The 22,584-nt window shown below is 36.1% G+C and overlaps 1 protein-coding gene across 6 annotated transcripts in view; it reads right to left on the minus strand.

Moving 5' to 3' along the window:
* Positions 1 to 22,584, minus strand: part of gapvd1 (GTPase activating protein and VPS9 domains 1) — a 61,112-nt gene that overhangs the window by 34,488 nt on the left and 4,040 nt on the right. For 5 of the 6 annotated variants that reach the window (XR_014535690.1, XM_083554396.1, XM_083554394.1 and 2 more), the window contains exons 2-7: positions 17,083 to 17,296; positions 10,191 to 10,458; positions 9,131 to 9,706; positions 4,803 to 4,889; positions 4,520 to 4,654; positions 2,871 to 3,051 (exon numbers count right to left, since the gene is read on the minus strand). Coding sequence is in view for 4 of the 6 variants with exons in the window: in XM_083554396.1 (XP_083410522.1) it covers positions 2,871 to 3,051; positions 4,520 to 4,654; positions 4,803 to 4,889; positions 9,131 to 9,706; positions 10,191 to 10,458; positions 17,083 to 17,267 (1,432 nt within the window). In the remaining 2 variants the exon portion in view is untranslated. Of the gene's footprint in view, positions 1 to 227; positions 1,003 to 1,177; positions 3,052 to 4,519; positions 4,655 to 4,802; positions 4,890 to 9,130; positions 9,707 to 10,190; positions 10,459 to 17,082; positions 17,297 to 22,584 lie in introns of those variants that run through there. The other variant, XR_014535691.1, reaches the window with a different exon arrangement.

The following is a 22,584-nucleotide window of genomic DNA, read 5'->3' on the forward strand; positions in this document are numbered from 1 at the left end:
TGTCTGACGGTAGATGGTGCTATTTATTAATACTACATACCAGCAAAAAATGCATACTCCAACTAGCAAACATTCTCAACATTATTAACAAACATTAATTCCTTAGCTAGTCAACTTTAATGTTAAGAGGAAAAATAAAATAAAAAGTAATAGAAAAGATATTAGTGCAGATTAAAAAAAAGCAACAGAAGAACCACGGAGAACTGCAAGATTTATGTTAAGATACATGTTAAGTGTGTGTTTAATAGACAACAGCGTTGATAACTTCCCACAGTTGCAAGTTTTTACAGGGGCTTTGCTCTTTCCCATGGCAAAGGGGGTTCAATCATTAGCATGCACAAAGCGTAATGTGTTGGCTAGCTGGTTAAGCCTGCTGTTTGGAGACAGACTAGATGTGAGTACAAATGGTGTCTTTCAAGATTAATCAAGATTGAAGCAGGCAGCATAACATACCCAAAGACTACATCTACCTTTTATTAACTAATAATAATAATAATAAAAAAATTCAACATGCAATAATACACTATGATAAAAAAAACAGCACATTTATATACAGCACAATTAGCAAACTAAGTTGTAGAGGGCACAGTGTAGAGGACAAAATGCAAACATCTTACTTGGTACGTACAAAAACTAGAAAGAAAAGATGGGTTCGACGAAAGGGAGGCGGAGGGACAGAGAGAGATTAAGAGTTCGGAGGCAGCCACACTACAAGCCCCATTTCCTATGTTGCAGAGTTCAAGACAATCACAGCAATAAGACAATCTGAATGTGTGCTGATGAGTCCCTTTATTCATAACAGGCCTAGTTAACTGCTGACAATCTAGAGCTAAACCCAGGAAGCAGACAAGTAGGCTAAAGTCTGCTAGCTGCATGAGTAGTCACTCGTGGACCACAATATCGAGACTGTATCTGTTTTCACTAAGTGCAAACCAGATTGGCTGTCATGTCGCTGCAAAATACTGTGGCAGCCTTGCTGGTTAAGTGTGGCCTTCATTTTGACTAAATCAACAGTATTACCAGCAAAGCACCTCCAAATCTCCACACCTACTCAGGTTGCTTGGCCCAAGCAAGTCTCTTCTGCATGTTGTTCTTCCAAAGTAATTTTTTTGGCTGCAATTAGATGATGAAGACTCACACAACCTCCTCTGAACAGTGGATGATGAAATATGTCTACCACATACTAAAAAGTATTTATTGGCTGGTAATTCTAAAAAATCTCTACAGCAAATGTCTTCCTTTTCTGGAATGGTCTTCATGAAAGCCTGTTCATCATAGTTTTTTTATGGTTTTGGAGACAGCACTTGGGGATACTTTATTCATTGGTGATACATTTACCATTCTGACCCTAGACTGACCTTCATTTACTTAACTGAGTGTTTCTTTCTATATTATGGATTTGTACAGTAGTTGCAATAACCCTAATAAGACTCTTTTCTCTACACAAGACAACTGATGGTCTAAAGCACATTAGAAAGGCAGGAAATGGCAAATTATCTCTTGACAAGGCATAGCTGTGACATTGATTAGAGACGACCTTGCCAAGCTGTCAAAGCTAAATGTAGCTACTTTGAACAATGCAAAATATAAATATATGTTGATGATACATACTTATATGTTTCAGGAAGACTAGATGAGAGGCACCAGCTTAATAACATTGTAAAGGAATGTGTGAAGGACCTTTTAGGACCACGTGCAGGTAGAAGCAAGATTTATGATTACAATTTGCTTCAACTTTCTAATTTCTGGATGGCCTGTCAGTTTCATTATTTAAATTAATAAAAGCCCTTGATGTAATTAATGACTCCAGTCTTTTTTTTAAGCTCATCTAGATATTCCTTGCTTTGCTTTAATCAGGAATATTGTTAAAATAAGAAATATGATGTTACAAAATTACATGGCTGTTCCTCTAGGTTGGGCATCTAAATGCCTTTCTGTCTGGATGCAGCAGTAGGAGTCTCTATGAGAACCAGAAAATATGACCCCATAACCCTTGTCTTACAATCAAATCTCACGTTTATTTAAAAAAAAAAAAAAAAAAAGCCGCACCTGAATAAACTTTTGGTCTATTATTATCCACCATGCCAACTTCAATCAAAAGGTGCAGACTATTTCCTAGAACCTTAAAATACCGAAATCTACAGCAGGGGGGAGAGCTTTCTCTTACAAAGCCCCACAGTTTCAGAACAGCCTTCCAATTAGTGTTTGTTACGCACACTTCGTGTTTAAGTCTAGGTTAAAAACATTTGTTTAGTCATGCATTTTGTGAAAAGGTTATTTTTAGATAAATGAGCAGATCTGGAGGGATCATGGTTATAGTGTTTTTGTGAACTGTTATGTTTGGATGCCATCATCCCCTCACACTCATGAAAGTGATGTGGCTGTGTTATGTTCTGGCTGTCCCTTATAGTGCTGTCATACCTAGTATTGCATCCTACTTGATCACACTGCACAGTGTCTTTATTATTATTATCTAACAACAAGGGCACCAAATCATCTATCATCTTTCTCTCCTTATTGCTCCCTGTTGTCCCCTTTTATTTCACTCGCTCGCTCCTAAAGTACCAGTGATTCTGTTCCCTTCTTCTTTCAAGACCTGCCTGATTCATCCTGATGTCGTATCTGTGAATGGAGCTTATTTCAATTGGGGACAGCTGAGGATGGCTCAACATGAACAGACTAAAGATTCAGAAGATCATTAAGAAACTTGTAATCGAATTAGACAGTGATATTTTGAAATGCAAGTGACATTGTCAAATAAACATTCCACCTGCAGAGTAGTCGACAACAAAAATTAATACATTTACGGCATTCATTGTAACTATAATCTGTTTGTCAAAAAATAAATAAATCTTGTATAGTAAAAATACCTAGGGGTAGTCTATTCTTCCTGTTGGCAGGTGTAGTAGCTGGGGAGAGCTGCGGTGTGAGATCCAAACTGTTGCTCTTAGCTGCATGGGACTGAGGTAAATTGGCTAGCAAGGTCTCCAGAGCTAACTGGTCTTCCTCTCTGAGTTGGTCAGCAGCCGTCACACAACGCACAAAGTCCACCTGAACAAAGTTAAATGGTTAAATGTAGTGAACCTGAAAAGATGTGTGTATGTGATCAATAGAATTATACAGCTTAGGCTTGTGCAATTCAACGACTTAATAAACCTTAAACATAATTACATTACCACAATGTATGCCATCTATATATTACCACATGACAACTTTAATGCATCTTATATAGACACTCTTTGTATTTGGATGACAATTTTGTTTCTCTACCCAACCAAAATGTAATTAAAATTTAAATGTCAACTTTAATTTTAAGTAAATTATTTCAGTAATTGTTTAGGAATTAAATTTTTTTTACATAATATTTCCACTTTCAAAGGTTCAAAAGAAAATGGATTCAGCATGAAATACAGCAGAAACTTTGGGAGTTTCCAAGTCAACAATTTGGTGCATTCTTAAAATGAAAGCACTGGCAAGCTCAGCAAAACCAAAATGCCTGGTAGAACACTCTTAAGCATGCACACATATAGTCAAAGTCTACAAATTAAGACGTGTCATCAAAAATATATAAATGTAGCAAAGATTATTTCACAAAATTTCTTAAAATCAGACTTAAAATCAGACTTTTAGGAAGAGTATGGAGAAAGAAAGAAAAAAAAAAATCATGATCCAAACCATCTCACATATGTCAAACATGGATGCTGTGTTCATAGATATCACAGATACAGGAATTTATGACTGTTTAAATGTATTGTATTTATAATTAAGCTGTTCCAGTTAATTTTGAGATTATAATAATTGCTGCAATACTTCCGGGGGAAAATGGCAGTAATACTAAAAAAAAAAAATTCCAGTTAAAGCTGTTCAAATTAAACCTGACAGTCTACACTTCATTCACATCTTAAAAACATCCAAATTAAAAACATCCAAATTGTTTCAATGTTAAAAAATATGAACCGGACTGTATATCACACTTAATTAATAATATTAATATTAATATAATTAATATGATACAAATATTAATATAAATATATAAATAATAATTAATGTTTAAATGTAAGATATTCACCATATATTTCATGTGTTAAATCACATGCATTATTTAATGTCATTTAAAAATAATAATAATAAAAAAAAAAAAAAATTTAAAGATTTTTTTTTTTTTAGCTTAAGATTTTAACAATTATTGTCAAAGGATTTTATATACTTTGCTCGAATTTTGGCATTGCCTTTCTGCGCAAAGTTATTCTGTGAGTTATGTGCCTCCTTGCTGAATGATGCATGTCTGGTCACAAGAATTATTTTTATATTTGCATAAATTCATTTGTTCAGATACTACTGGTATCTTCAGTTGTTTGGAAACTTCACCCAAAGAAGTGACTGTCACTGAAGGAAAACATTCGCTGATTGCCAAAATATTAGTATTATTCCTGTCTACTGTCTAAAATGGAAACAAAAGCAGAGAACAATCAACACTGCACAAGCCTAACAACAGCTAATTAAATATTTATTATGTTACCAAAGCCAGGAGCTGGTTGTTTGTGATATAAACAACAGTTCGTGTGAGACCCTCTAAAAGGTCCACTGAAGACATGGGAGGGGTTTCCACAATTCGTCCACCAGTCATTACATCCAAAAAGGCCGCAACACAACTCTAGGGAGACAAACCAAACAGTTAAGCAGTGCAACCACAGCTTATTGCACAAAGGATAACAAGAAACAATAAAAAAAAACAACAAATAAATAAAATATATAAAATGGTTCATAAACACACACATTCACACAAACACACGCACTCTTACTTTGTCAAATTTTGACAAATTGCTCTTCCGTCGAGGATCTCCCTCATCTGTATCAGCCATGGCTAACTGCTGTAGCAACTGCCCCACCTGTGATAATATCAGATATGATTAATAAATCATGTTCAACCCAGACATGAAAGAAAAGATTCACAGCCCTGCTCATTTATTGTTGTCTTTAACAGTGAACCCCTAAAAAAGCAGTAATGTAATATGCTCCTGGGTGTGACTGTTAATACATGCTGCAGATAAATGCATAAATGCAGTTTTTTTTTTTTTTATTAGAATTAAGAATTTAACCACAGTATGAAAATAAACTTAAAAAAAAAAAGAAAAAAAAAAAAAAAGAAAAAGAATAAAAACATCCAAGAAATTCACCACTGCCCTTTCTCTTTAACAATGATTTTCATCCCACAACAGCCTTTAAAACTTTCAGTGGAATTTATTTTTTATTTTATTTTATTATTATTATTTTTTTTAATACCCCATTCTGTGTAAACTTTAAAAATAGCGTGAAAATCCCAAAAGGTCAGCGTTTCTGAAATACTCGAACCAACCCACCTGGCATTAACAACCACAATCTTGTAAATCTAACATATAGGAGCATGGACTGGCATTCTTGAACTGTATCTGCATAATTTTATCCCAATCCTGCTGCCTCATTAGAGGTTTATTAGATAACTGCATGTATGGGCATATGTTCCAATGAAATCATGCTATTTATTTAGAAAGATAGAGTAAGAAACACAACATTACAGAAAGCAATACTAAACAATACCCAAAACAAAAACATTATAGGGGTATAAGAACAATGCTTTATTAATCTCCACCACTTCCTATTAAAACACTAAATCCCAAAGGTGCCTCACAGAAAAAAAAAGAACACAAAATAACAGAAGAAATTAAAAAAGGTCAGATTAAAAAATAAATTAAAAGTTAGGCAGGGCACAGAGTTTACAAGTAAGTTCTAAACGAATGCCATCTGTCTAGGAAATCAGAGTTCCTTTTTAGAAAGTATCTATTTTTGTTATATGCAGGATCCTACCCGTGAGCCACTGAATGAGACCTGTGGGTTTTATTAAATTTTTAGTGAATTAAAATAGTGTGTGGCCAGTACAGACATAAATGATAAAAATAGTTTAAACTTAAACTCGCTTTAGTCTTTGAAACAACTCATACTGCTACATTAGGGCAGACCTTAGTTTTGATTTGAAGAACATCTAATATGATAATAGAGTAATTAAGCCAGTAGCAATGCAATTCTGGACACTAGAAAAATATATGGCTCAAACGGCATGGTAAGCTAACATCAGTCACATCAAGTGCCATGCTCCAAATTAAAGAAATTGGACAGAGTATTGTTAGTGTGCATGCTACACAAATTGAACCCTTCTCAGATTGTTCCCTCTTCCCTCAACAGTTGATTCTCTAAGATCATTGTTGATGTTTTTCCTTTTTGGCATTGTGTTAACATGCACCAGAATGCTCCAGACAAGCAAACTACTAAAAGTTCAGCTTGTGTAGACATGGTCACATTTTCTGATGATCACTTAATCCTATACACTTGATTAGCAGGACCTGGCTGCTACTTAGTTTTTATAAAATAAACAATTACAGTGTAACATGTCATGTGTTGTTTGTCTGATGTAGTATTTAACCAATTTTACAACCTGTTTTTATTATGTACTGATATGTACAGAAATAAAATTGAGAGGGTGTAAATTTATCTTCACATGACTGCTGTGTAAAATGTAGATTATATGCATACATGTGTCTGATATCCAAAGGCATGTCTTTTTTCATAGACAAAAGTAATTTAACCATAATAAGACCATATCAATTTGTTATTTAGAAAGCTACATTTTTATATATTTTATGATATACAGTACTGTGCAAAAGTTTTAGGCAATTGAGTGAGAATACAAAAATAAGTGTTTATCAGTTAACAAAATGAAAAGTAAATGAACAGAAGAAAAATCCAAATCACACTGACGCAAAAAGTAACGGTAATTTTGTAGGATCAGAGTCGGTCGGTGCATGATTAATCAATTATACCAAGCTAATGGTCATCAACAACTTCATATGTATGTTGACACACAGTCATTAACTGAATCAAAAACAGTTGTGTAGGAGGCTTAAAATTATCAGCCAAACTCTTTTGGCAGATTCATGTTACAGGTATTACACTATGGCAAGACTGAACAGCAACAAGAGACAAGGTAGTTTATCCTGCATCAGCAAGGTCTCTGCCAAGCAAAGATTCAAGGGGTTTCAAGATATGCTGTTAAAGCTATTTTGGAAAAAGCACAAAGAATTTTGTTTATTTGGCTGTAGCAATAAAATTGTTTCCCAAAGGACTGGAGACGATAAAATAATGAGCATCTGCAGGCAAACGTGAGCCATGGTGAAGATTACTTGCAAGTTTGGAGCTAGAGTTGGAGATTTGATCAGGATTAATAGTGTCCTACAGGCAAATATTTATCCATCATGCAGTACCATCAAGGAGGCATCTGATTTATCCTAATGAAATTTATTCTGCAGCAGAACAATGACCTCAAACAAACAGCCAACGTCAGTAAGAACCATCTTCAGCATAGCAAAGTACATGGAGTCCTGGAAGCGATGGTTTGGTCCCCACAGAGTCCTGATCTCACAACATCATTGAGTCAGTCCAGTATTATTATATGAATAGACAGAAGGAATTGAGGCTTCCTGCATCCACAGAACACGTGGGTACTTCTCCAAAAAGTTTCATACAACATACCTGCCGAGTTTGTTCAAAAAGTGTACCTAGAGGAACTTTGCACTTTGTGCAAGTGTACCTAGAGGAATTGATGCTGTTTTGCAGGCAAAGGGTGGTCACACAAAATATTGATTTGGATTTCTCTTGATCAAAATAAACAACACTTTTTTTTTCGTTTACAAGTGCCTAATACTTCTGCACAATACTGTAGCTGTTTCATTATCCACAAAGAATGTATCTGCAAGCAGACTGCATGCAGACTATTCATTTAGGAACTGGAAAATTATGATAAGTCTTTGCTTTGTTTTTGAACAGATACAGTACCCGTCAAATGTGTGGACACAACTTTTAATAGTTTGGATGTGTTTATTATTAATGTACAATGTCGCAAATAATAAAGACAATTAAAAAAAAACCCTGAAGAAAGAGATGTATACAAACATTTAACTGGTTCCAGATGTCATACTTGCTGGAAAATGCCTCTTGGCATGTGTGAAAATGTTAAATTGCCAAAATTGCAAATAAATATTAACTTAAATCACCTGTGCATTTATTGTTAAAAAGGATAAACACATTAAAAACAGGAAAAGATGAATAGATTTTAAGCTGAGAAAATAGGAAAAATTGATCAGAAACAATTTTCACATTTTTAATAATTCGCCAATTGATTAATTGACTACAGCGGATAATCAGTCTCCATTCCACCCCTGTCCTCTACATCTGCCTCGTTTACAGCAACTACCTGCATGTCTTCCCTCACCACAGCCATAAACCTCCTCCTTGGCCTTTCTCTTTCCTCCTTCCCAGTGGCTCCATCCTCAGCATTCTTCTGCTGATATACCCCATGTCCCTCCTCTGCACATGTCCAAACCATCTCAATCGCACCTCCCTCACTTTGTCTCCAAAACATCTTAAAAGCGGTGTCCCTTTAATAAACTTGTTTCTAATCCTATCTATCGTCGCCACTCCCAACTAAAACATCTTCAGCTCTGCTACCTCCAGCTCCACCTCCTGTCTTTTACTCAACGTCACTGTGTCTAAACCATACAACATCGCAGGTCTCACCACAGTCTTATAAACTTTCCCTTTTACTCGTGCAGATACTCTTCTACCACAAATCACTCCTGCCACTCTTCTCCACCCACTCTACCCTGCCTGCACTCTTTTCTTCACTTCTCTAACACACTCTGCATTACTTTGTACTGTTGACCCCAGGTACCTGAACTCCTCCACCTTCTCCACCTCTTCTCCCTGCAAATGCACCACTCCACTGCTCTCCCTCTTATTCACACACATGTACTCTGTCTTACTTCTACTGACATTCATTCCCCTTCTCTCCAGCGTGTACCTCCACCTCTTTAGGCTCTTCTCAACCTGCTCCCTACTCTCACCACTACAGAGACTCCTGTCTGACCTTGTCCGTCAACCTGTCCATCACCACTTTTTTTGCATGTTTGAAATGATAACCTGTAGCAGCATATGCAAATTTAAAATGTCCTATATATTATATTATTTTGTAAAAACCATGATGTCAGCATACTTAGACTGTCTACTTACTGTGCATATAAAGACATATGGCAAACCCTACCTGCATTAGATTGAAGCGTGCCACTTCATTTATGGGAGCATCGGATATGATTCCATACTGTTCAGGGTTGACAATGGCTGGGCAGATGAAACAAGTCAGCAACAGGTCTGTGCACATGGTCCTCACCTCCCCAAACTCCAGCCCCTCCACTTGTGCCAGTGACTTATACAGCTGTGATACAATCCAACGCAAGCTCTGAGGAAAGCAGTAGGTGTTTCGCTTCAAATAGCCAATAAATGAGTTAACAAGAGCCACCAGCTTGGCTTGGTTGGATTCAACAACGGCCTGAACTTTTTGAAAGTAAGAATCAGACCCCTTTTCCCCGAACAGGCGCTCCTGTTGTGTTGGGGTAAATCTTTCAGTCACTTTGGCTGGATCAGTCTCTAGGTGGTCTTCATCCTCCACCAGTAACTGCATAATGGGCTCATGTAAGGTGGCAGTAAGAAATAGCTTGGCAGAGTAAAGACCCTCAGAGAATAGCTTGAACAGGATACTGAAAGCACACGTGCCCCGCCTTAGCAGACGACGTGGATTATCACTCTCCTTAAGTTCAAACTCAACAAGGTAACGCAGGACCTAGAAATGTGTAAAAAAAAAAAAAAAAAAAAAAAAAAGATTAGGTTTATTATTTTTTAAAATAGCAAAAGCCAGATAAAATTTAGAATGTATACTGTTTAAATCAGGGGTCATCAACCTGGTGCCCACGGGCACCAGGTAGCCAGCAAGGACCACATGAGTAGCCCGCGAGCCTTTTCTAAAAATAGCTGTTTCCTACTTTGTTAAATCATTGTCGATAATTATTATGAGAAATCATTAACATGATCAGTGTCTTCACATAGATGAATATCATTGATTATTAATAATAACAACATATAATAAAAGGTAAATTGAGCACATTTGTTATTTCAGATCAAACTGAAAACTGTGTATCAAACTGATAGCCCCTCACATTAATCGGTACCCAACAAGTAGCTCGCAGTTTCAAAAAGGTTGGTGACCCCTGGTTTAAATTAAATTAAAATCAGATTTATGTTGGTGTCTGGTTGTTCTCTTTTTGTACTTGTAGTAGGTAAATTTCATCCTCTTGCATGATGCAGTTGCCATAAAGTGAGGTAAATACAGTATGAATCACTCCTTGTGTATGTTCATGGTTAAGTTTTTCCCCAGCAACCAGACACGAGGCCACCAGGCGTGGATTTTCCCTCAGTCGCCCGAGGAACTCTCCATAGATACTCTCCTGAAAGCCCAGAGTCTTGTAGCCATCAACAAACTGTGTACTCTCCAACACCTTAGCATGCAAGCAGCATTCAGCTGGGGATGCCTCAGCACTGTGAAAAGAAATGCAGTGAGTCTAAAACATTGTTTTGTAGTTATTTAATCTATCCATGTAAATTGATCTTCATACACCAATCAAGCTATAACAAACATAATATTGTGTAAACCAAAACAGTTCTGACTCTAAAAGCATGCTCTGGTATCTGGCACCAAGACAATAGCAGCAGATCCTTTAAGATCCTGAAGTTGCGCATTTGGAGGTCAAGTCATCATATTCGTCATGTTCCTCGTTCATTAAAATATGTTTTGGACTGTGTCAGAAATTATTATCGTGCTGCAAAAACCATCATAAAATGTACTTGAGTGGTATGTACATGTAGCTGGCAGCCATCATCATGGTTACAAAAAAACATGCAATTCCAAGATGCTATTATATATATATATATATATATATATATATATATATATATATATATATATATATATATATATATATATATATATATATATATATATTCATTTTTTTTTTTTTTCATTTGCTCCCGCTTATCCGTAATTCGGGTCGCGGGGGCAGCAGTCTAAGCAGGCCCCCGCCTTTGACTGCTGCCCAATCCTCACAGCACTGTCCCTTACGGTCCCTCCTGCAGGTGGTGAGCCCACGGGAAGGCGGCCCCATGTCACGGACCTTGATATTTCCCTCGTAAGGGACCCCCGGAGCATAGAGGGTTAAGGGCCTTGCTCAAGGGCCCAAGAGTGGCAGCTTGGCGATACTGGGGCTTGAACCCCAGACCTATATATTATATTATATTATATATATATATATATATATATATATATATATATATATATAAAAATACACACACACAAGAGCAGTGGGTACGGAAAGTATTCAGACCCCCTTAAAAGTTTTCACTCTTTTTTATATTGCAGCCATTTGCTAAAATCATTTAAGTTCATTTTTCCTCCTCTTTAATGTACACATAGCACCCCATATTGACAAAAAAAACCACAGAATTGTTGCAGATTTATTAAAAAAGAAAAACTGAATTATCACATGGTCCTAAGTATTCACACCCTTTGCTGTGACACTCATATATTTAACTCCGGTGCTATCCATTTCTTCTGATCATCCTTGAGATGGTTCTACACCTTCATTTGAGTCCAGCTGTGTTTGTTTATACTGATTGGACTTGATTAGAAAAGCCACACACCTGTCTATATAAGACCTTACAGATCACAATGCATATCAGAGTAAATGAGAATCATGAGGTCAAAGGAACTGCCTGAAGAGCTCAGAGACAGAATTGTGGCAAGGCACAGATCTGGCCAAGGTTACAAAAAAATTTCTGCTGCACTGAAGGTTCCTAAGAGCACAGTGGCCTTCATAATCCTTAAATGGAAGACGTTTGGGACGAGCAAAACCCTTCCTAGAGCTGGCCGTCCGGCCAAACTGAGCTATCTGGGAAGAAGAGCGAGAGAGGTAAAGAAGAACCCAAAGATCACTGTTGCTGAGCTCCAGAGATGCAGTCGGGAGATGGGAGAAAGTTGTAGAAAGTCAACCATCACTGAAGCCCTCCACCAGTCGGGGCTTTATAGCAGAGTGGCCCGACGGAAGCCTCTCCTCAGTGCAAGAAACATGAAAGCCTGCATGGAGTTTGCTAAAAAAAAAAAACACATGAAGGACTCCAAGTCGGGGAGACATAAGATTCTCTGGTCTGATGAGACAAAGATATAACTTTTTGGCCTTAATTCTAAGCGGTATGTGTGGAGAAAACCAGGCACTGCTCATCAACTGTGTGTTTTTCAGCTGCAGGGACAGAACGACTGGTTGCAATCAAGGGAAAGATGAATGCGGCCAAGTACAGGGATATCCTGGACAAAAACCTTCTCCAGAGTGCTCTGGACCTCAGACTGGGCCGAAGATTTACCTTCCAACAAGACAATGAACCTAAGCACACAGCTAAAATAACGAACGAGTGGCTTCACAACAACTCCGTGACTGTTCTTGAATGGCCCAGCCAGAGCCCTGACTTAAACCCAATTGAGCATCTCTGGAGAGACCTAAAATGGCTGTCCACCAACGTTTACCATCCAACCTGACAGAACTGGAGAGGACCTGTAAGGAGGAATGGCAGAGGATCCCCAAATCCAGGTGTGAAAGACTTGTTGCATCTTTCCCAAAAAGACTCCTGGCTGTATTAGATCAAAAGGGGGCTTCTACTAAATACTGAGCAAAGGGTCTAAATACTTAGGACCATGTGATATTTCAGTTTTTCTTTTTTAATAAATCTGCAACAATGTCAACATTTCTGTGTTTTTCTGTCAGTATGGGGTGCTATGTGTACATTCATGAGGAAGAAGAATTAACCTAAATGATTTTAGCAAATGGCTGCTAAAAAAGAGTGAAAAATTTAAGGGGGTCTGAATACTTTCCGTACCCACTGTATATACACACATATACACACACACACACACACACACACACACACACACACATATATACACACACACACACAGAGAGGAAAATAAGTATTTGAACACCCTGCTATTTTGCAACTTCTCCCACTTAGAAATCATGGAGGGGTCTGAAATTGTCATCGTAGGTGCATGTCCACTGTGAGAGACATAATCTAAAAAAAAAAAAAAATCCAGAAATCACAATATATGATTTTTAAACTATTTATTTGTATGCTACAGCTGCAAATAAGTATTTGAACACCTGTCTATCAGCTAGAATTCTGACCCTCAACGACCCGTTAGTCTGCCTTTAAAATGTCCACCTCCACTACATTTATTATCCTAAATTACATGCACCTGTTTGAGGTCGTTAGCTGCATAAAGACACCTGTCCACCCCATACAATCAGTAAGAATCCAACTACTAACATGGCCAAGACCAAAGAGCTGTCCAAAGACACTAGAGACAAAATTCTACACCTCCACAAGGCTGGAAAGGGCTACGGGGAAATTGCCAAGCAGCTTGGTGAAAAAAGGTCCACTGTTGGAGCAATAATTAGAAAATGGAAGAAGCTAAACATGACTGTCAATCTCCCTCGGACTGGAGCTCCATGCAAGATCTCACCTCGTGGGGTCTCAATGATCCTAAGGAAGGTGAGAAATCAGCCCAGAACTACACGGGAGGAGCTGGTCAATGACCCGAAAAGAGCTGGGACCACTGTTTCCAAGGTTACTGTTGGTAATACACTAAGACGTTTGAAATTATGCATGGCAGGGAAGGTTCCCCTGCTTAAACCAGCACATGTCCAGGCACGTCTTAAGTTTGCCAATGACCATTTGGATGATCCAGAGGAGTCATGGGAGAAAAATTTTTAAACTTCAAAACATACACAACAATGCCAGGGGTATAAGAAAAAAAAACATTTTAAAAGAGTTCAGTGTAGTGTCAGTGTGCTATTTGTCAGAAACATAGTTATATGCAGGATACAACTTGGTCAAATGAAAGGTTGAATAAAAAGAAACATTTTGATTCTTGAATCCATAGTGCTTGTGTTTATTGATTCTTTAGCGTTTTATGTCCAGCTTCAAAAACTTCTTTGAAAAGGAGAAAATCATGACTCTTATGACAGGAGTGAATGAATGAAGGATGTAAGTAAAGAAATATGCTGAAATAAATATCCTTAGAAAATGTTATATTTAAATGTAAAATGCACACTTACATACACATCTGTATTACCCAAATGGGGTCTAACTAGGGCTGGGCGATATTTTCACAAAAAATCAGATTTGCGATTTAAAACCAATCTGCATATGACAAAGAAAATGTTCAAAAAAAGTTAACTTTATTAAATAAAGTTTATTTACCCTTCTGGGATTATAACCCACTTTGGGTTAAAGTGCAATCAAAAACAACAAGCCAAAAATACAAGATGGCAGGCCCTGCCATTGTAAATTGTGAAAATAGAACGTAACATAACATAAAATGAGCAAACCTACAAAGAAAAATGTTTCATGAGTGTTTAAATGTGGTACATGATTGAAAATGCACCTGAGGTTTTGAGTGATTTTGCCTTTACTTTTCTCCAAAACTCCACAGTAAAATGAGATAAAATAGACAGGGACACTGTAAATAAAAATAATTTGAAAGATTGAGCAAACCTATAAATGTGGAACATGGTTAAAAATGCGGTGATGCTTGGAGTGATTTTGCCTTTACTTTTCTTAACTCCACAGTAAAATGAGTTGAAATTAGAAATAAGAATATAATAGACAGGGAGATTCTAAATAAGAATAATTTGAAAGATTGTGCAAACCTCAAAAAATGTTTTATGAGTGTTTGAATATGGTGATTCAAATGCTCTGATTTTTCTGTTTCTTATCGGAAACGCCGTTCTGAAGCGTCTTTACATGTATTTTGACCGCTCCCACCACCCATACCGTAAGTGTACGATTAGACGCGCAACACTAAACAAAGTGCGGCTGCTTAACCGTGTATTTTCAAGATGCAGCTGCTTAACCGCAGTCCTGTGCTGCCGCTGTCTTGTTCATTTCGTAGGGCCCTACATCTCTCTCACTCGACAGCATGCCTCTGTTTGAGGTGCTGCAGTAAATTGGTGGTACTGCTACCTTTGCTTGCTCGCTGCCATGTTGTTTGTGTATCTCTATGGCAAACGCGCAAAAAGAAATGTTTAATCCAATTCAATTGATAAATCAATTCAATCAATATATTAAAAAAGTATATTGCATTCATTTGATTATTCTTTTTTTTATAAAAAATATAAAATATTAGATTTTTTTTTGCATTTTATTTAAAATTGTTTTAAAAATGTAAACTGTTCAAATGTTGGTCACAAATATTAATAATAACAACAACAATAAACTGCTTCAATAAAAAATTACAAGCTATTTTATGTTTTGCATTCCTTCCCCCTTCAACCTTAATAAAATTAAACCGAACCGTAACTTAAAAACTACCGAACGGTGAATTTGTACCGTTACATCCCGATAGATAGATAGATAGATAGATAGATAGATAGATAGATAGATAGATAGATAGATAGATAGATAGATAGATAGATAAGCAAATCAAATATTAATGATATAAATTTCTTCAGATTCTATAATAACTTAATAATTTTATGATTGTATTTTACAGACATTGCATGGCAAAATAGCACATGCAGCTTTCAATAGGAAGAATAAATAATAAAAATACATGCTAAAAATCTTATTTTACAAAATAAAAAACAGAAGAAAAATATTATTTCTTCTTCATAAGCTTTTCTGTCACATTACTGATATTACACGTGTGATTAGTGATAAAATGTTTAAACAATTTTGCCAAACAAAATTCATATAAAAGATGTATAGACAAACAATAACAAATAAAAGAACAGAAACAATAATGAATGAAATAAATACCACGCACAAATACACAACTTAAAATTTTATTCTACTTTCTATAGATCACAGTGTTTAGAGTCCTGTTGTGATCAACCACATTTTTTTTAGGTTCTTGTTCTCTGGATATTTAGCGTGCATTCATTTTAAATTTGTGCAAAATGCACATTTCAGGTTTTTGGTTGTCTGCTTGAATTTCATTTTTTGTATTTGCTAAACATAATTGCTGAATATTTCATGTTTTATTCGCTTATCTGCTTTTTAACCACAGAAAAAAGTAACCAGTTCTTTTTGAACCATTTCAAGTAACTCCAGGTGTCAAACTACAGAGCTCCTAAACATTGAGAAAAAATCACAGTAGAGGAGACTATTTTAAGTTGCCAAACAGGAATTTAGGTGAGTTGTGTTTTGTTTTTAAGAGGTTACTGGTTAAACTGCATAACTCACAAATAATAATTGCTGACCGCATCCCTTGCCCTGACAGATGCTCTACTGAATCTTATGTGCGGGGTTTCCCATCTAAGTAATGCTTGCTGTGATTTTTATTTTTTTATTTTTTTACATCAATAGTGACACTGCCTAAGTGTAGGAAGCACTTTCTCTTCATTATCAGAAGACAGTAGCATTTCTCCTGTGTTTAGTCTATTCAATCAGGACTGTCCCCATGGGGTTTTACTTATTTAGAGTAGGTTTAGCTTGAGTAAGCTTAGGCTTTCATATCTTTTTCAACCTATGCAAATTTTTCTAATGAATACATGGTCAGCACATTCCCTTGCCTGATAGTGGCTTTCCAGGTAAAAAAAAAAAAAAAGAGTGAATACGCAACTTTCTGGCATCCAGCTGGCTTTCACACCACATTGTCACAAGTCCTTGTCACCCAGGATAGGGGTGCCTTTGTTTGCATTTCTGTAGCTTGTTTCTAAGCAGACACTGGCAGATTGTAGCTGTACCATGAATATGCATGAGCTGACTGATAATAGAGCATAGCATGTAAGCCTTTTGTAAATTAAAGATACAATGTAGAAGTCAAACTTAAATTAACTTCTAATTAATTAAAATCTATAGTCCAAGCAACTGGAATCATGACATATCAGATTTAAAATTACTTTAATTACAAATTACTTGACTGAAATAGGTGGTGTGATATATTTATTTATTTATTTATTTATTTATTTATTTATTTATTTATTTATTTATTTTATTCTATGAGATTCTATGTACACAAAAAAGTTCATATTTAGTCAGATTTAGAACATATAAATAGCATAAAGTTTAGTTTTTCTTCAAACTTAATTTCCTATGCTTTCCTGTTGAAGTTACCTGGTGAGAATGAGGCGATCAAGGTTAATCCTCTGTTGTTTGGCTATCCAGGCTGAACGATAGAGCCTTTCTGCTGTCTTTAGTACTTCACAATTGAGACGCTGGATAAGCTGTTTCTCTGAAGCAACATATAGCCTCTCCTGTTTCAGGTGGTGGGCCAGAGTGTGAATGTCTGGCTTCACCATCTTTTAGCTTGGCCACCGGGCAGAAAACACTAAAAAGGGCAGAAAACAAAAAAGACAATGTTGAATAACCAGCTATACAATAATCATTTAATGACCAGCAACAGAAAATCTTTGCTCCTTCTAAAGCTTTAAATCACTTATGGTAATGCTGACTATGTCAATAATAAATGCTATAAAAACAATAGGAAAAGTCCATATGCAGTCATAGGGAGAAAATAAGTATCATGAGCTTCTCGTAGGTTCATTTACCTTACATTGATAAAATGACATTAATAATATATATAAAATAAATAAATATATATTTTATTATTATTATTATTATTTTTTTTAAACTGAAGTATTTACAAAAATATTTAGACAAAAACATAGAACTGAAGGAAGATTTACTGTTGTCTTGTGTTTCTGGGTGTTGTTTTTATATACACATACACACATACATTTCATGACTGAATATTTCATTTCACCACCTGTATGTCATGCATTCATTGTGGTTTCAACCATACAAAATGCCAAAATATTTATTTCCATCCAAAGTTGCATTCATTTCAAACCACCAAGGTTTTCTTCAGTAAATCCCAAAGACTTTCAGTGGGGTTAAAGTCAGATTAGACTTCATGCTCCCTGATCGATTCTTGTGGCATGGTCTGAAAAGCCCAAGGTAGAACTTTTCAAGCATAATTCTAAAAGAGATATTTTGCACAAAGCAAGACAGCACCTAACGCAAAGAATACCATACCCAGATTGAACCATGATATTTATGCTGGTGGTATGCAATGGGGCTGCTTAGAGCTTGAGTCTAAAGGACTAATTGATGAGTCAAATTCAATCTATTGTAGTTACTAAAGATTCCCCCCCCCCCCAAATTTCTATTTTTATTTTTTGTTTTATATGATTTTGAGAAATTCCACTATGAAATAATAGAAGAAAAAAAAAAGATATTTGTCACCAGAATGTGGAGATAATTTGCATCAACACTAACCTGACAGGAGACTACAAGGACTACAGTTCAGTTTCACATGACAGAAAAAGCCCAAAGCTCCTTCTGTTCAGGGCATTTTAAACTTAAATACAATTCTCACACTCACTTTTGTGAGATACTGTGTTTGTAGGTGCTTACAGAATCTACTAAACAGCAATTACAATTGGAAGATGAGGAGCACTTCATTCAATAACATTTCTTAGGGGTGAGTAACTTCATATTAACCATTTTTGTAGCAAATTAGTTGATTTTTATTATTTTATTTTTTTACTGATTTTAAGATTGGCCCATCCTGAATCCCAACAGATTCAGGACATGCTATCCTCGGAATCCACATTGTATCTCTGAAAATTCCTAACTGCTTATTAGAAACAAATAAAAGACATTATATCCCTCATAATTCTATTTACTGTCAGCACCTTGTGTGTAGTAAAACAAGAGATATTAGTACCCCAATGAACCCAGTATGCCCTCATGGCAGATTCCAAGCATAGATAAAAGACAAAGGGGGTCCCTGGTAAATTATATACTGCTCACAAATCATTAAATGACCACAGTCCACTTTCTCCCATATGTCAGCTAGAACACATTTATCACTCCATTCTGAGAAAATTAAGAAATAATGGAGAAAGAAATAAGAAATAATGGAGTGTGAGAATGCTATTTAAGGCTATTATGAGGGGATTTTAAAGCAGCACACCAGGTAGAAATAAGATGTTATTATTGAGCCAAAATGCTGGTTCTCACGCTTGAACAGACTGCTACATTAAGTGAAATCTTTTAATGTCTACGGTAATGACAAATTGAATTCGACTGGTTGCCATGACAAGACGGCCAGGATTTAACCATAACCATGTAAGAAGTCTCAAAACAAAGGCCCAGTGGTAAAGCGAGACCAGCATCTTGCATATTTCACACAAGAAGGTTGGCCTTTTCATTGCAATACATTTAAAAGTGAATGTTTGAAGCTTAGACTAGTAATTCATGTATGGGGAAAAAAAAAAAAAAAAAAGTTTTAATTATAGAATTTGGACTTGTAGATATAACTGCAGTGCTGACCAATGACTCAAGACTATATCTATGATGTTTATACACAAAAACATATATATGTAAGATATATATAGTGATGGAAAAACCTAAGACTTAAATAAAGCTAGATACTGTTAGTATACATGTCAAATAATGAACTGAGAGGATGACTTGTTTAAATGTGTTAATGCAGATTTGATATAGGTTATATTATATTATATCCAGATAATAATCTATAAGAATTAAACACATAAATTAAATGAAATCTATTTAACTGTGTTGCTAACATGTAATAGTGTGTCGTCTTTATATAAAGATATTCAATGCAAAGTATTACAGAAAAGTAATGAATCTCACTATGTGCTATGGATTTTCTGGGGTGAACAACAGAGAAACGTGGGCATCCCTGACAAGTGCCATGTGAAAACTGTACTGAGAAAATTTCCTCCTGTCATGACCACTGCAGAAGGATAACAGTGTTAAAATACTGTCCAAAAATATAGCTACTCCAGCCCCTCAAAGGCTTTTTTGGCATCTAAAGTGTGGCTCACAGTGAGCCTCTTCCATTAGCTGCATGTACAACCCCAATCCCAAAAGAGTTGCGATGCTGTGTAAAATATAAATAAAAACAGAATGATATACAAATGTCATAAATCGCAACATGACATTTTTCCCCAAATCTATTTTAGAATTGGAGTTGATATGTTTATAAGTTTATATGTTTATAGGACTGTGGTGAGACCTGCGATGTTGTATGGTTTTAGAGACAGTGGCATTGAGTAAAAGACTGGAGGTGGAGCTGGAGGTAGCAGAGCTGAAGATGTTGAGGTTTTCATTGGGAATGACATAGATGGACAGAATTAGAAACAAATTTATTAGGGGGACCCCGCATGTAGGACGTTTTGGAGACAACGAGAGGTGCGATTGAGATGGTTGGGTCATATGCACAGAAGATTTTAGAGGACATAGGAATATGGAGACGGATGATTGGCCATTAGAGGAAGCAGACAAAAGACGAAGATATGAGAAAAATGTTTTGAAATATATTTGATTATTCAAGAACTGCCGTCCACTAATAAAATCACTATCTTCTCAGTAAAAAGCAGTAAAGGCTTATCTCAGGTAGAGCACATTTTATATTCCTCTATTATCATTTTGTTCACTGATGATGGATCAAGGCAAAGATTTTCAGGACAATTTTATGTCATGCAAAGTTCCCAAAGCTAATCAAATAGAATTTTGCCTGCTAAAAGGTAACTGTAATCAGCATGCCCCCGTATTTACACACACATATACACACGTTATAAAATGTGAGAGAGAGAGAGAGAGAGAGAGAGAGATGAGTAAAAGTCATTTGTTTACATTGAATTTACATTAAACTATTCCAAAGCAACTGCATACAACTACAATTATTTTACAAAATAATCAGAACAATCGTTTATTTATTTATTAATGGCTTATATTTAACAGTCACATAAGTCATTATAGCAGCTTTCCATAACTTTTGTTCAGTGAGAGCTCTGGGCTCATTTCCATGAAATAATAAAGTACCAATGAGGAGGGATGGGCAACAATGACTAAAAACATTATGCAAATGTCCAAGCTGTTCCATATGTTTTTTATTTGCCTGTCTAAGCGAATTAAAAAAACTGGAAAAGGAAGTAAAGATTCAGAGCTTTTGCAGCTATGTCTGGATTTTGCATCTCTGTTTTAATCCAGATGCCTGCAAAGGAGGATGTCCACACTAAGAAACTTTCAAGTGTTGTTTGTTTAATGTTCATGTTAATAATTAGCTGAACCTGCTGCAAGCGTGAAAATGATTTTTCTGATCTTGTGTAATATGTAAATTTGGATTATGGCACTTAAATGGGAAAATAAATAATAAATGATATAGTGGACATTTTCCCCAAAATGTTCTTGCAAAAGGGACCTTGTTGAGGACCTCTGCCTTAGATGGCACATCAGAGAAAAAAAAAAAAATCTATTCACCTGGTTTTCATAACAGTAGCAAGATCCTACAGAGCAATTAAAAAGATTGACAAACACCATTTCTCTTTAAAACTCAATGCAGTGGGCATGACTTATCACCTGGCTGTGTATCAATGTCATATAGACTCATTTTGGCAGATTTACGAGTTCTTTTATGTCCAAACACAATAAAAGGAAAATCATTAAATGTTAGCAACAATAGGTCTAGAATAATACACAAGTGTGACATATGAGACTCAGTGTCTCTTATTGACACTAGTGACTAGTTGAGACACAGTGTCACATAGTACTATACTGCCAGTCATTTTTTGTGCAGAATCAACAATTCAATGTTCACAGGATATGGGCTGCAATTGCCTTGCATACACTTTGTTAACAGCAAATATGCTGCTCTAATCACATCTATTCTAACATCGAGCTAAATAAAACAAGCAACTCCTGAATTCGTGAATGACAAATTAAATAGGCTTACATTTTATTTGACATTAATCAACCCAAAATTATCTCTATTTGCCTTGACAAAAAGCTAGCGTACCCATTCAAGCATCTCCATATAAAGCAAGACCATGTGGGATTTGAGAAGGGGGTGCAACTTCCAGGAAGTGTCTGATAAAATGAAACTGTTCAAAATGACCATGCAGGATCATTCCTAATTCACATCATTTGCCTCAACTTTTTTATTAGGGTAAAAAAGAAGAATATGAGTATTTTTGAGTACTTGTTTAATCATAAGTTTACTAATATACTGCAATGTTTTTGGAAAGTCATACACAAAATAATCATAGTTTAGCAGGTCTTGAAATACACACACACACACACACACACACACACACACACACACACACACGTACAGTCAACCGGCGATAATTCGCGGTTCGGAACTCGCGGCTCTGAAAATTCTTGTGTTCTCATATGGAACCTAACCAACAGCAAGTTGCAGATTATCTTACAATTTGCGGGAATTCGCAATGGGACTGAATTTTTAGGAACGTTAGATCCGATAGAGAGATACATTATATACATAACGCACACACTCACTGGCCACTTTATTAGGTACACCTTACTAGTACCGGGTTGGACCCCCTTTTGCCGTCAGAACTGCCGTAATCCTTCGTGGCATAGATTCAACAAGGTACTGGAAACATTCCTCAGAGATTTTGGTCCATATTGACATGATAGCATCACGCAGTTGCTGCAGATTGTCAGCTGCACATCCATGATGGGAATCTCCCGTTCCACCACATCCCAAAGGTGCTCTATTGGATTGAGATCTGGTGACTGTGGAGGCCATTTGAGTACAGCGAACTCATTGTCATGTTC

This window comes from Silurus aristotelis (assembly GCF_946808225.1).
Source record: "Silurus aristotelis genome assembly, chromosome: 11".
NCBI lineage: Eukaryota > Metazoa > Chordata > Actinopteri > Siluriformes > Siluridae > Silurus > Silurus aristotelis.